Raw genomic sequence first — 16,856 nt, forward strand, 5'->3', positions numbered from 1 at the left:
TTCTTTTACCAATACGTACAGTAGTTCCTTTTACATTATCAAAATTTTCAAGTTCTGAATTTTTGAGCAGATATCTCAATTACGTACAATAATTTCTTTCTTCTTACCTTGTTTTTGTTTCTTTTGAGTTCAAAGATTAAAAGTTAAGGACATGAGTCGTTAAGTTTGACATGCAGGTTTAAAAGTTAAGGACATGCAGTCCTTAAATTTGACATGCAGGTTCAAAAGATAAGGACAGACAGTCCTTAACTTATAGTTTCAAGTTCAAAACTTAAGGACAGTCAGTATTTAAGTTATTGTTTCAAGTTCAAAACTTAAGGACTTGTTGTCCTTAACTTTGAGTTTCAGGTTCAAAAGTTAAGGACAGACAGTCCTTAACTTATAGTTTCAAGTTCAAAACTTAAGGACAGACAGTCCTTAAGTTATTGTTTCAAGTTCAAAACTTAAGGACTGTCTGTCCTTAACTTTGAGTTTAAAGTTCAAAAGTTAAGGACAGACAGTCCTTAACTTACAGTTACACGTTCAAAAGTTAAGGACAAACAGTACTTAACTTACAGTTACAAGTTCAAAAGTTAAGGACAATAGGTCCTTAACTTTGACTTACAAGTTCAAAAGTTAAGGACGCTTGGTCTTGAAGTTTGAGTTCCAAGTTCAAAAGTTAAGGACATGTAACCTCGAAGTCCTGAACTTAGAGTTCCAAGTTCAAAAGTTAAGGACATGTAGTCGTGAAGTCCTGAACTTAGAGTTTCAAGTTCAAAAGTTAAGGACATGTAGTCCTGAAGTCCTTAAGTTAAGAACATGAGCAGAAGGGTATTTTCGTCCGAGCAGTTAAAGTTTATTAAACCAGTGGCTAAAGACTAAAGACATTTAAAACGCTGGCTTTAAAATAAAGCCATGAGCAGTTAGTGTCTATCTGTGCAGATCGCCCGAATAAGTATTGCCGCTAAAAAGACAAGGCTGGAAATGCCTCTTGAAAATTCGTGTACATTGTTGTAAATGGGAAAGCAAAAGCTGGACTATGACCAAAATTTGTGTACATTGTTGTAAAAGGGGCTTCATGATTTATCCACTCCACCGCTTCCTGTAAATTTTCTAAGCAAAGGAAGTGTGGGAAACAGAAGTAACAGAAGTCCATTGGTGGCGTCAAAATAGGGTAAACTGCCATATAAGTAGAGCTTTAAATCTCTGGAACTGGGATACAATTGAATGCCACAAGAATTTACTCAGCAACAAACCTTTAGATTTCACATGATGCACCATGCAGCTTCCGAGCAACTCGTTGTCTGATTCATTACTGTAAGAAAAGCTATCATTGAACTAAAATGATTTACCAAAACTTTTCAAAACATCGGTTCATATATGTTAATTCTTTTGAGATACATTGGCCTATAATGGAAGTGTGACCACTTCCGGTACACTGGAATTGTAAAAGGTGAGAAAAGGTTAAACTACTGAACCGTCTACACCAATTTCAAAATTATAATATGTTAAGTGGACTTCTTCTTCTTCGGCATCCTCTGCAACTTCCTCCACTTTAAATATATCTGGTATGACAATCCTGAGAAGACCATGATGACACTTGCCCATTGCTTTGTAGACAAGGGATTGCCACTTAAAACAGATGACACGACTATGCTAACAAACTTGCGCGTCGTGGTGATGGTTGTGTTAGTTAAAGAACCAAATCGGCTAATGGTTAGAAAAATGAAGTTCTGGCCAACAGCACCACATAGACAGTACATAAGAATGTCCCATGCTGCCTCTGGATGCTGTTTACAGAATTGAACTGCCTCAAACCCGCTGGCATTTGGCCAGCCAAACATGACGATCATATTGTAAATGGTACCCCATAAATTCATTCCTAACATAATATCCCAAGCAGATGTCTTAGGGTACCTGAGAAAAATAGATGAATCGTATCAGTAACTACAAGTAAATAATAAGAGTTTCATCTAACCAATGACATATGGCACATCCCTTGGCAAAGTCGAGGACAAAAACATATGCAACCAAAGAATGAACTGTTAAACTTATGGCCTGACAGTGAAGTTGAATCATATAGCACATGCATTAACAACAGAGTTCCTTCAACTAGCACTACAGTTTGGTTAAATCCTTCATCAGAGGGCAGTACTCATGCAATTTCTTCTATTCTTGATCTCGTTTCATCAAAAATTCCAACAACTTCCAAAGTGAAATTCTGTAGATGTTCCCATGCACATCTAATTTTATTTGCATGAATGAGGTGGCGAAGTGGTCCAAGTTTTTGTGGCTAAGCCAGACAAATGTGTTCTTTCAGGATTTCACATACTTATGCTACCTGACAGATGGGGAATACCAGACCCAAGAATACATGATAGGAAGAGATACTTCAACAACAACGGGGTCTGGGGAGGGTTTTGTGTACGCAGACCTTACCCCTACCATGGGGGTAGAGAGGCTGTTTCCGATAGACCCTCGATACAAGAAGATGATAGGAAGAGATACTTCACTTCCTATATTACTGTAGGTGTTCTCATAATTCACAACCAAAACATGTCTCTTTTCTAGCCACCTGATGGACAGTCCATGGTCGAAAATTTTGCTTCTGGTTTAAGTCAAAATCTTTATTAAATTTGAACTACTCTTCTTGAGCACCATGCACCCCCCCCCCCCCAAACAACCCCTACCCCACAAGCAATTTCCAGTGTCTACATAGTTAGGTCGCTTTTCGTTTCTTCTCAGCTTGGAAGAGAAGCTAATGAGCAATATTTAATCAGGTCATACACTAAAAATGCTATCAAATACCACACCACCATAAAATAATAGGAAAAACTGCTAGTCAGTCCCGAATTGGCCTCCCCTTTCCTTTGCTGGCCCCTAGGTATTTTAATCCCAAAACACAGCTTGAGATGAGTACAAATTTCATTAAACGGGCAGGTCGATGCACTAAGCTCCCGCTAGGCATGGCGTCCTGGAAAGCGCCGGACCACATAGTCTTATATACGTGCCTTACCTTGCATTTCTACGAGAAATTGTTTCCGTGGTGTGACCTCTTGCTCACAGGGAGGCAACTTTTACCGTTGCACCAAGACTCCCCTTCATAATTGAGTATAAATTTTGTAATTCAGAAAATTCTGTAACTAACCTCGGAGTATAAGGACGAAAGTTTATTTTCTTAATTGCATGCTTCTCAAGGAAGCACTCACCTTGAGGCAAACAAAGATATTAAAATGAACTGAGGTTGAAGACATGCACGTCATATTGTTATACCCAGCATTGGTAAGATATTCATGAACTGAGAAACAAGGATTTGCACTTCTCAGCGTGAGATAAGGTACCAAGCCAGTTAAAGGAGCCATAAGATCCAACCACAACACCTTTTTCAAAAACTTGGTAAGATATTCAAAAGTGAGAAACATGGATTTGCACCGTTCAGAATGTGATAAGTTGTGTATCATCCACTAATAATAGTATATACTATCAACCTAAGATCACAGATTCTCTAGAAAGCTCCATAGATATCATCCACCAAAAGAAAGACATTAATAAAGACAGATAACTACACTACCTTGCTTTGATTGAATCCTGAGTAGCATTAGTGAAACCATCAAAGGTGAGGTTCATGAAGCACAGCCCATATCCAACTGGAGCATTGGGGTTCGCCAACTTACTTATAGTTTTTGAGCTAGTCTGAAGACAAACCAAGCAAACATAACAGATAAGGACTCAAAAGACAAGTTCCAACATATAATCACAAGAAGCAAATCAGAAAAATACTGGGGAAGACAGGACACAGTAGGCGCCTTTCTCTTCTGTCTTTGTTTAGTTATTAAACAGATAAAGACTGGTGCCCATTGTATTTCGGACGTTATAATAAAAATGTCACCTTCAAAAGTGCAAACATTGATACTCCACCAGCAACAAGCAGTGTGCAAACATATTCTGGAACTGTATATCTTATGCCATAAACCAGTGCGCCCATGAGCATTACTGCCAAAAAAACATTATAGCTGTATATGTCAGTTAAAAGACAGTTCCTTATTAAAAAAAGTCAGTTAAAAGACAGTTTAGCAGATAAAATCTAACATGACTTCCGAATGTATATACATTTTACCAGTAGCTTACAAGTAGATATCAACTTCAATATTTTCACCATGAGAAGATCTATCAGTAAAGGAAGCAAGAAATTCTAGTTCCCAAGCACAAACACAAAACTAGATAACATTTTCAGTTATTTTCCTCATTTATATAGCACGGCTGTATCCCATAGATTAGCCTCCATAGCAACCACTAAATAACCCTACAAATTTTCCTAAGGGAGGCATTTCTCGACTTAAATTTTGATGCTTGAAAATTGATATCAGGCCAAACATCTCAATCCAGTGTCATCTTAAATGGAGCTTCCGATAATTGGAACTAACTAGTCTTCGAAAAGATCAAGAGAAAACTGTACAACATTTTTTATCACCTTCATTATGTGCAAAAGTCTAGTTAGTCTGAGTTGCATTTTCATGAGGTGGAAGTTTGCATGAGATATCTGGAGCAGATAGATATAGTATATTGGTTTAATCATGCAATACCAGAAAGCTTATGATCACCTGTTCTTTATAATATTTTGGTTTTGATAAGCGCGAGGAAGAACATGTTCTCCAGAAGCGTGAAATGCTCACAACTCTGAGGAGCATTTGTGCTGAACAAAACTTAATATTATTTCAGAATAGATGCATGTTTTCAGCTTATGTGTGAATTGGAGCAGTTTCTTTGGCTGCTTCTTGGTGTAAGTCCATTGTTTTCGAGAACAACTTTAAAGGACCTTCAAGGAATTGGGAGGTTCTTTTACAACAAACAGTTAGCATTTGACTTGTTATTCCCCGTTGTACTCCTATCTGTTACGGTAAATGTTCAATTATATTTTAACTAATTGGAATATCTTCCTTCCAAATTTTTTCCTACTGCAGAGGTTTATGTCAATCCTATATCACTCTTCTATATAGCCCAAAAGGACTTTGCTTGCCTCTAGCAATCTCTTGACCTTCAATGATCAAGACTGTCACAAATCCATTCTGAGGTTGACTAAAAGGTAATTCTTCACATCCAGTTCTAGTCAACTAAACGGACACCTCTACACCAAGGTGGTTTCCCCCGCTACTCCAATTTAAACACCTTCTCTGAAAATCTAAAAGTAGCGTCCTTATAGCAAAGCTGAATGGCTTAAAGTTGAACCCCGACAAAGACAACAATGACTTGAAACTCGCCAGATTTAGTGGCTAACCATTCTGCAGCCATGGCTAGCTATGCTCATGGTCATAGAATACATATGCTCGTCAACATGAAATACCCTTTCTCTTTGAAGACCGCTCAAGCATCTCTAGAAACTGTCACATGCCTATCCTTTGTCAAAACAAATAATATCAAGACTTTTTCCTAAAGCTTTCCACAAAACTATCATTTCCTATAGCTTCCGTTAATCTCCTTATTAGTCCAGAAAACTCTTTTTAATGATAACAAACTTAAAATAAAAATAACTAAAAATATTGTAACTTTTTTTTTTAAACAAAAAAAAGAAGAGGACATTATGCTCCTCGTTATAGTGAAGATTCTCTTATCTATAAAAAAACTGAAAATATTAGTCACAAATCATAGAGATGCTATATCACCATTCCCTCTTCTATGTACTCCTCCAGATATACATTACTTGCAACTTGACCTTCTATGATCAAGACTGTTAGATTCCATTCTCGGGTAGATTATGAGAAAATTCAGTACATTTGAACCCACATCCTCTACTCCAAAATGCTTTTCCCCCGCTCAAAGCAAAAACAATTCCTTCTCTAAATATCAGCAGATTACATGCCTTTACCAAACATGGAAGGAGCTGAAGTTGAATCTCGACAACGACCAAGAAAGAGTGGAAACTCGTCACATTTGCTGGCTATTTTTTCTATGATAATGATTGACTGTGCTCATGGTCTTAGCACAAGTATGAGAAGGCAGGGGCGTATCTATGTTAGAAAATGTGGGGCACATGCACCCATCCTCTTGCCACGTAAAAGCAAATTCTATGTACAAATTTTCAATGGTTTAGCCATATAGAGTAGATCGCACCCATGCTCAAATTTTTGCACTGGTGCCTCCAGTCGAGACTCCATGGACACACATTAATATAATACTACGTATTTAGTTTGTACTTCGTAGCTCTTTTTTTGGTTTAGTTCTATCATTCTTTCCTTTTTCATCTCCTTCTCCAAGTCTTCATGGTAACAACAACTTAAGGAGTTAGAGATTAAACTATTTATTACTTTCATTGAGATTTGTCTTATCTTGAACCATTATAAATTGGTTTTAATATAAATAACTTATGTGACAATAAGATCTAAGTCCATGATGAGACTTGTTTAAATATTTTTATCCCAAATTATTGCTTAAACATATTTGAATTTCAATCAAATTATTGAAATTCTTTTTCAAACTTTTAGGATAAAATATACTTTTCTTTTTTTGGATAAGCAAGTCACATATAAAGAACTCGTCATATGCTCTAAGAGCTTTTTGATATTTTCATTCTGCTTTTAGCTATAAAATTTGCAAAGTTTTAATTTTTACAGTATTAAATTTTCATCAGTATTCTACTTTTCCTTTAAACCTGAACAGGTTTTAAGATAAACATTATGCAACGATTGTAAGATTATAATTGATAATATCAATGACAAACACAGATTTAGATTAGCAAGATTATAGTTTATCTTGTTGAATAATGTGCAAAATTATTAATGTCATAAAACACTAAAAGAATATACATCACTTGATATTATGACAAGTATCGTAGTGCACCCATGGTCTTAAAATCCTGGATAGTGATGAAAATTTCTGCTAGTGTATCTATATTCCTTCTGCCTTCTTTTCTTATTCAAAAAATAAAGAAGAACGAATATGCCCATCAACATTAAAATACCCCTTTCTCTTTTAAGCCAAATCCGGCACCTCTAGAAACTCTCAAGCATATATCCTTTATCAATACAAATAATAGTGTTCCCTATAGCTTTCCACTGATTTCCTTTTCCCCTACAGCTTCCCATATTTCCTTGTTAGTCAACTAACTTTTTTCAATCAACAATTTACCAACAAACTTAAATCCAAATCAAGAAAATTAAAAAGATGCTTGTCAATGGTACAATACCAGGAATCATTTTTGATGATTTTGCGAGGACCTGCAAAGGCAATTGATCTCATTAGTATTCAAACTAAAAACACAATCATTTAAAATCAAAGATACTATTGACTTAATGACTAGGATAGCAATCACAGCCCACAATGCATTTTTCCCAGTCCTATATCTTATTTTAGAAAATTCTAGAACTACGGTTTACTATTCACAAGAAGCTTCGGGGTAAAAAAAAAAGCAATTGGACATGCCTGTGCAGGATAACTAATATACTTTAGCGCTTCGATCCCCATTGCTGGTCCAATAGTATTTGTAATTCCGGCACTCCAGTAACTCCACCAGGGAGCACCACCACTGTTTCCGCTAGACCAAATCTTTATCACTGCATAAAAGGCACACCAAATTCTTAACTAATCATATAACCAGCACTAATGCAAGCATTTTATACAATCACCAAGAAACAGGTGAACATCAAATACTAGGATGCTGTAAACTTACTCATAAACGACCATATCAAACATACTACGTTCTGTGCCAAGTTTAGGAAAGCCAAGTGTTCAAACCTCTCCTTGTTCGGGCCAAACCGCTTAGTTGACCTAAATCCAAATACAAACAGCTTAACTTAATGAATATAATTCACTACACAACTCAATCAATCAAAAGGACCTCAACTCAAAGCAATTACGATTAGCTATATGAATCCTCTATATACATAATGCTCTATTCAGGTCCATTTCATTCCATTAGCCAATAATCTGCCTTCCAAACTAAGAGGGAAAAATGAAAATTTGTCTCAATCTCACAACGGTCAAGTACACTGTGACAAAAGCTACAGGAAAACTCAAAAAGCGGACCTTTCAGAGCATAGAAAAGGAAATGTTCGTCATTATTCAATAGAGTCACCCTCCACCATATTTTCCTTATACATTCGTTATCAATAGTACTACTAACATTTACATAACGCATTCCATCAATTCCGCATTTAAATTTTACCTATTGAACTGTAAGACCACCTTATCTAAGAGTTTAAGCGGTTAGAGAGTAACACAAGATTATTTATTCTGACACGGTTATAAGTGGTGTGTTTCTAAATTTTTTTCTTGAATCAAACATGTAGCTAGAAAAAAATCTTAACCAACAGCCATAACTTGAAATAGTACTTGTTCTATGCCATGATAAATTGTGTGACGACCTTGTCTAACAAAAGTATACACACTATATGTGATAGTGTTTGACTAAAATGGAATTTAAGAAGTAGTCTAATATATGCCAGTGACATTTCTGTAGCTACAAAATTATATCATTAAAGATCAAAGTTTAAAATTAAATTATTTTTTCAGAAGATAAGTAAATTAAAATTAAATTAAATTGTTTTTAAATATGAAAAAAGTCATTCTTTTTGCAGACATACCAGAAAGGGAAGTGTTACATAAAATGGGACAGACGAAGTAATTAGTAGCAATGAACATAACAAAAAGTAATAGAAGGTTCCAGAAGGGAAGGAGAAAGAGAAAAAAAAATAGCTAAAAGCTTACACAGTCTCTTGGAGAACGCCTTGGTAAATATAAGCAGACCAAATGCCGGCGACACAAAAGGCAAGGACCATAACACGGCGGAGGCCGGCCCCGTGAGACTCCATTGGGCTTAATGTCGTCGGCACCACCTTGATCCCGCCTGCCACGTGTGTTTCCCCGGCAACTCTCCGATGATTACACACCGGTGATCGGGAAGCGACGGGATACGTCGGCGATTTACCGTTGGTTTTTTCTTTAACTGCCACTGCACCGAATCGATGATTCGGGAAATTTGTATTATTACAGAACGTGAGATCTGAACTACGTATATTTTCCACGTGGCGTATGTTTATTGGGTTAAATAAGTGTTAGGTGACAGGTCATTGGCCGATTAGACGCACTCTTCTTTTGTATTTTTTTTTTTTTTTGGTGTTTTAACTTTAAGCATTAGAAAGAACTTGTGTGATAGTCCCATTTCCCAGAGGGGATGTAAAAATTGAACCCATAACTTTTCAGCAGAGCAAAAATTTATATATAAAAATTTCTTAATATTATAAAAATAGTAGATATAAATCCATAACTTTAAAAATATAATGGATTCAATGCTAATATCTTAAAAATTGAACCCATAAAATATAAATCTTGGATTCGCCTCTGCCATTTCCTATGCTTGAACTTGAAACATATTCCAAATATTGAAGTTCAGAATCTGCGAATAATAGTTTGGCATTCATTATTCAAGTATATTAAGTGGTCATTTGGATATAAGAATAGTAAAATTTCGAAAATAAAGTAAAAGAATTTTTTAAGTGAAAATGATAATTGAAAATTGTTGTGTTGGGACATGAATATAATTTGGAGCTGTTTTTGATTTTGTGTGACTGATTTGAAGTGAATTTTGAAAGACAATTTTTTGGAGTTTTTCATATTTGCGAAAAAATTCGATATTCAACTCCAAGTAAAATTTGAAATTTTCATGGTCAAACATTAATTCCGAAAAAAAAAATCATATTTTTTTATTGCCAAACAAGCCCTTAAATTGAAATATTTATAAAATTGTTTGAGATGTGCTTCAAATGAAATAATAATTCTAACTCATAAAACTACAATATTTTTTTTAAGTGAAATTCATATTCAAACACAATTAAATTTTCAAAATAGTCCTTTTTCAGCTTTAACTTCAACTAAGGGTCGACTGGAATTCCTATTTGGTTTCCTTACTGCAAGAAAACCTGAAAATTAGAAAAAAGGAAAACGATTCCAGCGACGAATGGATGGTTGTTACACATCGTTTCATAATGTATCGTATCGTATCATATTGTATTGTACAGTTGGATGAATATAATGTTTGGATAAATTGTACCGTTTGTTGTTGTTTCATGATATCACGCACCAACAATATGAAAAATAAACTTGCAATGTTTTAAGGACAAATTATGATACGAGGTAAATATATTATATAAAAAGGTAAGGTAAATAATAAAATAAAATTAGTTAATAATAATGAAGAGTGAGATGAGAGAAAAAGACAAGATAACGATGCAACTACACCAAATCGGTCGTTACATAAAGTGGTACATTTCGTCGTTACGTAACGACGGATTTAACGATATGATACAATAAAATTTAAGTAACAACCAAAATAAACACCGTATTTAAAGTAACAATACGATACAATACAATAGGTAACAACCATCCAAACAAGCCTGAAAAAAAAAAGGATGTGAGGTAACGTGGATTCATTTTATCTCCATTATTTAAATTAAACAACTCGATTGTATTTTACAGGATAATTAATTTAAAACTTGAAAGTGAATCAATCATGTAAACAATTTAGACGAGAACTGTGTAGTTATTTGTTTCGCGAATAGTTTATAGAGAAATAATTGTATTGAAAACGTGAAGAGTAGAAGTGAATTTCTTATAGCTTGTAAAAAGTACTACTTAGTACTTAATACTTATATCTTAAAAAGTTAAAAATATATGAACATTCTCTATGGATAAAAGGGAAAACTAAATGTTTAATCGAGATGAATATAGTAGTACTATTATTCTGTTAAACTATAGGGACATTGCCCTCCAAATCTGAGGTTGTACTCTACGTAGTAGTGGATGGTGAAACTTGTGAATATCAGTTCCTCTTTTTTGAATAAGCAGGCATTAGGACGAATTAGACTATCGTAAAAGGAGCAGTTCTCTTTTTCAATTTTTTGCTTATTTGCCAACTTACCTCTTAATTATGTTAACGAGACAAATTAGAATGTTCACATAAAGCATGCTTTATAGAAATTATAAATAGCTTATGAAAATATTAAATCACCGGTAAGTTTATTAGGTGTCCATTTTAAGCATCTTTCTAGCTTTTTAATTTTAGTCCAAAATAAAAGTCATTTTAACAAATTAAGAAGGCATTAATATTCCTTTTTAATTCAAATCTACCCTTGCTTTAATAAATGATGATCCGTGCTCTGAATATATTAAAGTTGATGTACCACTACTAGAAACCCGGAATTTAGCAACCAAAATTTTGCGATCAAATTTGGTCTGTCTAGATTAACGACCAAAGTTGGTCGGTAAAGGGGAGAAAAATATTTTATATTTATTTTATTTAAATTACCGACCAAAGTTGGTCGGTAAAGTGGTCAACAGGTTGACTCAGATGGTCAGCATTGTGTAGTCAAAGACAATTTCACATTACCGACCAACTTTGATCGGTAATGTGGGACCCAGTTAAAAAATTTTAATAGTTATATTATTATTTAAAATATTTATAAAATATAAAGAAATCTTATTTAAATTACCGACCAAAGTTGGTCGGTTAATACAGGGGAAGCCTTTAGCGACCAACTTTGGTCGGTTTTTTTTAATATCTGGAAAGTCACCGACCAACTTTGGCCGGTTATGTGGTCAACATTGGTCAAAATTTAAATCACTTTTATATTTACTATCTAAATAATATAAAAGTAATTCGTTAACACTTTTGTAATACAAGGGAAGAATACACTAACATATATTATAACATGCTATATATGTAGTTAAAGTAGTACAATGAAGCATGTTATATATATATAGGTGAGATGTTTTGTTTTTAATATTCAACGATGCATCTAAGTAAGTTATAAGTCGATGAATCAATTTACAAACAGATATATTTGATGATAAATTATATATACTAACTAGGATCTTCACAAGTCTATCAATCCCTAAAAGAACCCGACCTTTATCTATATAGATATAGATATACGTGTGACGTTTTGTTTTTAATATTCAACGATGCATCTGAGTAAGTTATAAGTCGATGAATCAATTTACAAACAAATTTATTTGATGATAAATTATATACACTAATTAGGATCTTCACAAGTCTATCAATCCCTAAAAGAACCCGACCTTTATCTAAATAGATATAGATATAGGTGAGACATTTTGTTTTTAATATTCAACGATGCATCTGAGTAAGTTATAAGTCGATGAATCAATTTACAAACAGATGTGAGCACGTGATTTTTGTTTTTGCACGACAGTCGCTCCAAAAGAATAAAAATTGGTCCTGCTGTACAATTTTGGATTTCTGTGCGGCACTTTGTTAATTTATTTGCGACTTTGGCCCATTTTTATTTATTTACTTTATTAAAACAAAATTCAAATGTGTACGTGTCATGCATAATCTGAACCGTAACATAGAAAGGCATAAACAAGCCTCTTTGTCCGTGATTTTGTTTTGTTTGATTTTACCTGTTTTGAAATATCTTTAGTGTGTGTGCAAATAATTGTATTGAGTGTGTATTTAATTTTAATTTGATTTTTTTTGCTTAGTTTTTTTTTAAAAATAAATAAGAAAAGAAATAAAAATAAAAATAAAAAGAGAGAAAAGGGCCCTTTCTTCTTCCGGATTGGGCCAATTCATTAAATTGGCCCAAGACAAACAACGTCCAAACCAGGCCTGCCCGGTCCAACACCAGTGATGCCCAGGGTGTCTAAACGACACCGTTTTAATCCAGTGTGGTCTGGGCCGTTGATCTCAAATTGATCAACGGCCAAGATCAATTCCCCATAACCCATAAACTAACCCGACCCGTCTTACCCGGACCGAACCCAAACCCTCAACACTTGAAACGACACCGTTCCACTTAACCATCAGATCCAGACCGTAGATCTAAATTGATCTAACGGTCGAGATTCGTCCACCCATTAACTATATAAGTTCATAACCTTACCCTGCCCCCCCTATCCGATACCCAGCCTTCGTCTTCAACCCCATCCCCTTCAAACCCTAGAGCCGCCCCTGTATCCTTCACCATGGAAGCCGGCGGCATGAACGCCGGTGACCTTCCCCTTAACACCCTAGAACGCCCTTGCCATCCTGAACCCAAATCTATCAACCATGTAGTTCGAATCCCTCCCCACCTTCTCGAATCTTCATTTGAAGATTCGAGTCAAAACTCGATCTACTCAGTTTAACCCCAGTTTCATACCAGACACTCCCCAGACCCCCCTCGTGACCAAACCATACTTGGTTTGGTCCGAATCTAACCAGGGAAACACGAATCCCAGATCTAAGTTTTTGAACTCTAGTTTTCCCTGTGCATGTTCCGTGCTTTGTTCAAACTGAAGAGATTAAGGCCTAATGGACCTTAATCGAGGTGTTTCTCATCCGAGAAACACTTCGTTTAAAAGTCCATTCAACCTTAAAGAAGGTCCGTTCAAACACCAGTGGATTTTTCTGATTTGTTCCTTAAAAAAAAGGGGCTTTAAGGTGAGTTAAATTTTCTTTTCTTTATCTCAGTTCGTATGTTTGTGTGTTGTTAAAGATCTGTCCGTATGGTCGAACTTTTTTGTTTTATGTTTTTGAACTGCTATTGTCCACCTTGGTCGGACCTCTGTATTCAGTCAAATCTTTCTTCATAATGCGTGTGTATAAAATGTATGTTCTATTGAATTCGTAATTGGTCATTCATTTAGTTCCTAGGGCCTTTCTGTGTTAACATTGCAATATGAACCCCTTATGTGATACTGATTAAACGTCTGATTTCTGGCTACGATTGTATGTGTTAATGCTAATATAATCGAGTCGACATATGTCGTCAATTAGTTTCAACTGTCTGAACAAGAATAAATCGATTTGCTTCTGTTGAACATTGCCTGAATCAATTAAGAACTAAGTTCAGTTACTTATAGTTGTTAATATGATTTTAGAAACCTGAGGCTTGGTCTGTAATTGAAATCTGAATTGATGGCATGTGCACTTGTGTACAGCATGTGCATTGTGCACAGCCTGGTCCCTGTATAAAGGGCTTTTGATTTAAAAATGGTTTGACAGCATATGTTGTCAGATATATTCTGTTGCCCATACCCTACTTTAGTTTCAGAAATAATAAACATCACAAAAGGTAAGCCTGCCAAGAGAATATGATGGGGACTTTCTAATACTTAAGTAGCTAAGTGGAACTGAAAAGGGGCAGCACATGGGAGGGGTATGGTGATATTCTAAAACAGGCTGTTAAAATGGCTGAGGTTTAGGCTTATAAAAGGGAGACAATAGAAGAGGAGGGGAGGAAAAAAGACCATCTGAAGGACAGGGGATATACAGAGGGATTAGAGATAGTCAGTCATATACAGAATTAGAGGCAAAAGACAGAAAAGAAAATACAGAGACTGTGAGGAATTTTTGAAAAAGAGAGCTGAAATACATACAAATAGATACACACAGAGCATATAGGAGAATTGGAAAGAGGGAGGGGAATATACATTGAGAGATAGATATACACACACAAACAGAAAAGCTGGGAAAGAACTCTGTTTGATAACACAGACAGACAAAAACTAGAAATTGCATTCTTAGTTGCTGTTTTGATTTCACTGATCTTGATATGTTGTCCAACACTGATTCCTTCTAAATCCAACTGAGTCTATTGGTCGTTTGTTGGTCTATTCTGAGACTTGGTCTAGCTGGGATCTAGATTCTACCCCAATTGTTTCATTTGTTGCTGCTGCTGTTACTCTGATTCCTGTTGTTGCGGATCTTCCCTGTTATTCTCCTCTTCTTCTTTGCATTTCAGCCTTCCAGGTACACATTTCGAGTCCCGTATTGATGTAACTGAAATAGTTCGAAAGCATGAAATGAAAAGGGTTGAAGAAGTTCAAGTATTTGTTGTGATATTCATGGTACATTAACGGTTCTGTAAAAAATTTGATTAGTTTATAATTCAATAGTTTGAAAGCATGTACTGGTACTCGACTGGGTTTAACCCTTTGTGTTTTAGTTTGGTAGTTGTTTGTTAATACGGGGTATGTATACTCCAATCTTATACAATGCTGTTAATGTTTCATTTAATCTTTTTTTTCTTGGTTCCGTTAGGCAGTACATAGGGTCACGCTCAAAGTCCCATTAGTAACAATATCTAGTAACTAAATCCTTTAATCCAGCCTAAATAAGTCTAGTTAAATTCAATTCAAGAAAGGTTTTGGACGCACGTATAGCATTGGGTCAATCTCGAATGTAACTTCTTTGTCCAATTGAAGCATGTCTCACAAGGTATAACGCCTCTCCACTTTGTAAATAACTAATCAGAAATTGACAAGAATCCAGATTAGGCGAAGGCTTATAATTGAATTAGCATGTACCTTTTCTTCTAGTTTTAGAGACAAATGCATTAGAAATGTAGCCACTTTAGGATATCCTTTCTAAAATAGAGATGAGCCTCGCCAAATAAAAATGTAAAATTGCGGGGCCCTCAATAAATAACCATGATAATTATTTAGAATTCAGGATAGGCCATTTAATAAATTTCATGGCCTTCTACAAAATAATAACGCGTTAGACTCTCTAGGCGCGGCTTAATTAAATCATATTCTTAAATTCGGGTGCACATTGATGTGACCCAAATCCAAATCTCAACGAAGTCCAAATGTGTCGACGATCACGGGTGCATTGATTGTGACGTGGTTCGAGATGCATTTTCACGACGTTGCAATTCTATAAAAAATAAGTGATAATAATAAAAGCGGTTTAAACTTAATAAAAGCACATAAGTCACAACATGTATTTAAACTAGATATTTAGCCATTATAACAATTTAAGCGACCGTGCTAGAACCACGGGATTCGGGGGTTCCTAACACCTTCCCTCGGGTCAACAGAATTCCTTACTTAGAATTTCTGGTTCGCAGACTTCATTTGGAAAAGTCTAAAATTTCCTCGATTCGGGATTCGAGATAAACCGGTGACTTGGGACACCAAAAGCCAAACCTTTCCCAAGTGGCGACTCTGAATTAAATAAATAATCCCATTTCGAATATTGTCACTTAAATTGGAAAAACTCCCACCCGCGCATCTAACCCTTCGGGGCGGGGGCGCGCAAAAAGGAGGTGTGACAGCTCTGGCGACTCTGCTGGGGATTTATGAACCCAGAAACACTGGTTCAGGGTTCAAGAATTCGAGCTTAGAATAATTGTTATATTTGGCTTTATTATCTGATCTTTATTACATGTTTTTGCATAATGTGCTAAATGTTGTCTTTTACCGCTTTGATATTATCTGAACTGTATATAAACTGTGCTGAAACTCTTCTCTTCTTACCTTTGGGGAGAAGCTCGCTGGTCGAGACTCCCTATTCTGTTAGTGTCAATACCTGAAATAAGAAAGAGGTCGGACAAGTTACAAAGCCGGACGATCTCGCGGGTCCTCGGTACGTAGCCCCCTCCTCGGCTCGAGTTGTCCGCTCGGGTACACAGTCTAGAACGTATACCCAGGTTATAAACCCAGTATAACAAAACCGCTGCTGGAGAATTAGACCCAGAACCGCTGGTTCAGGGTTCAAGAATTCAAACTTAGAATAATTGTTGTATTTGGCCTCACTATCTGATATATATTACATGTTTTGACATAACATACTAAATGTTGTCTTTTACCGCTTTGATATTATCTGAACTGCATATAAACTGTGCCGAACCCTTCTCTTTTCACCTCCGGGGAGAAGCTCGCTGGTCGAGACTCCTTATTCTGTTAGTGTCGATACCTGGAATAAGAAAGAGGACGGATAAGTTACGAAGCCGGACGGCCTTTTGGTTCCCGGTAAGTTGCCCCTCCTCGACTCGAGTTGTCCGCTTGGGTACACAGTCTAGAACAAATACCAAGGTTTAAACCTAGTATAACTCGACTTCATGCCGGATCCCTAGTAGGAACGTTTATTTGCATCA

General features: G+C 35.8%; 1 protein-coding gene across 1 annotated transcript; it reads right to left on the minus strand.

The window, feature by feature from the left end:
* Positions 1-1,312: 1,312 nt before the first annotated feature.
* Positions 1,313-8,951, minus strand: LOC107819225 (UDP-galactose/UDP-glucose transporter 3). The gene is made up of 7 exons (XM_016645310.2): positions 8,680-8,951; positions 7,643-7,740; positions 7,396-7,526; positions 7,160-7,190; positions 3,869-3,972; positions 3,551-3,672; positions 1,313-1,896 (listed from the first exon to the last, which is right to left on the minus strand). Exons 1-7 carry the CDS (start codon positions 8,781-8,783, stop codon positions 1,488-1,490), a joined length of 999 nt encoding a protein of 332 aa, XP_016500796.1. The 5' UTR covers positions 8,784-8,951; the 3' UTR covers positions 1,313-1,487.
* Between the last annotated feature and the right edge of the window lie 7,905 nt (positions 8,952-16,856).

This window comes from Nicotiana tabacum, chromosome 18 (assembly GCF_000715075.1).
Source record: "Nicotiana tabacum cultivar K326 chromosome 18, ASM71507v2, whole genome shotgun sequence".
Lineage (NCBI taxonomy): Eukaryota > Viridiplantae > Streptophyta > Magnoliopsida > Solanales > Solanaceae > Nicotiana > Nicotiana tabacum.

Excerpts from the sequence above, each read along its gene's own strand:
- LOC107819225 (XM_016645310.2), bottom strand. The coding sequence starts at position 8,783 with ATGGAGTCTCACGGGGCCGGCCTCCGCCGTGTTATGGTCCTTGCCTTT. Across the intron at positions 3,973-7,159 it reads ATCATCAAAAATGATTCCTG|TAATGCTCATGGGCGCACTG; the intron begins GTATTGTACCAT and ends TTTTTTTGGCAG. Across the intron at positions 1,897-3,550 it reads CAGGATTCAATCAAAGCAAG|GTACCCTAAGACATCTGCTT; the intron begins GTAGTGTAGTTA and ends TATTTTTCTCAG.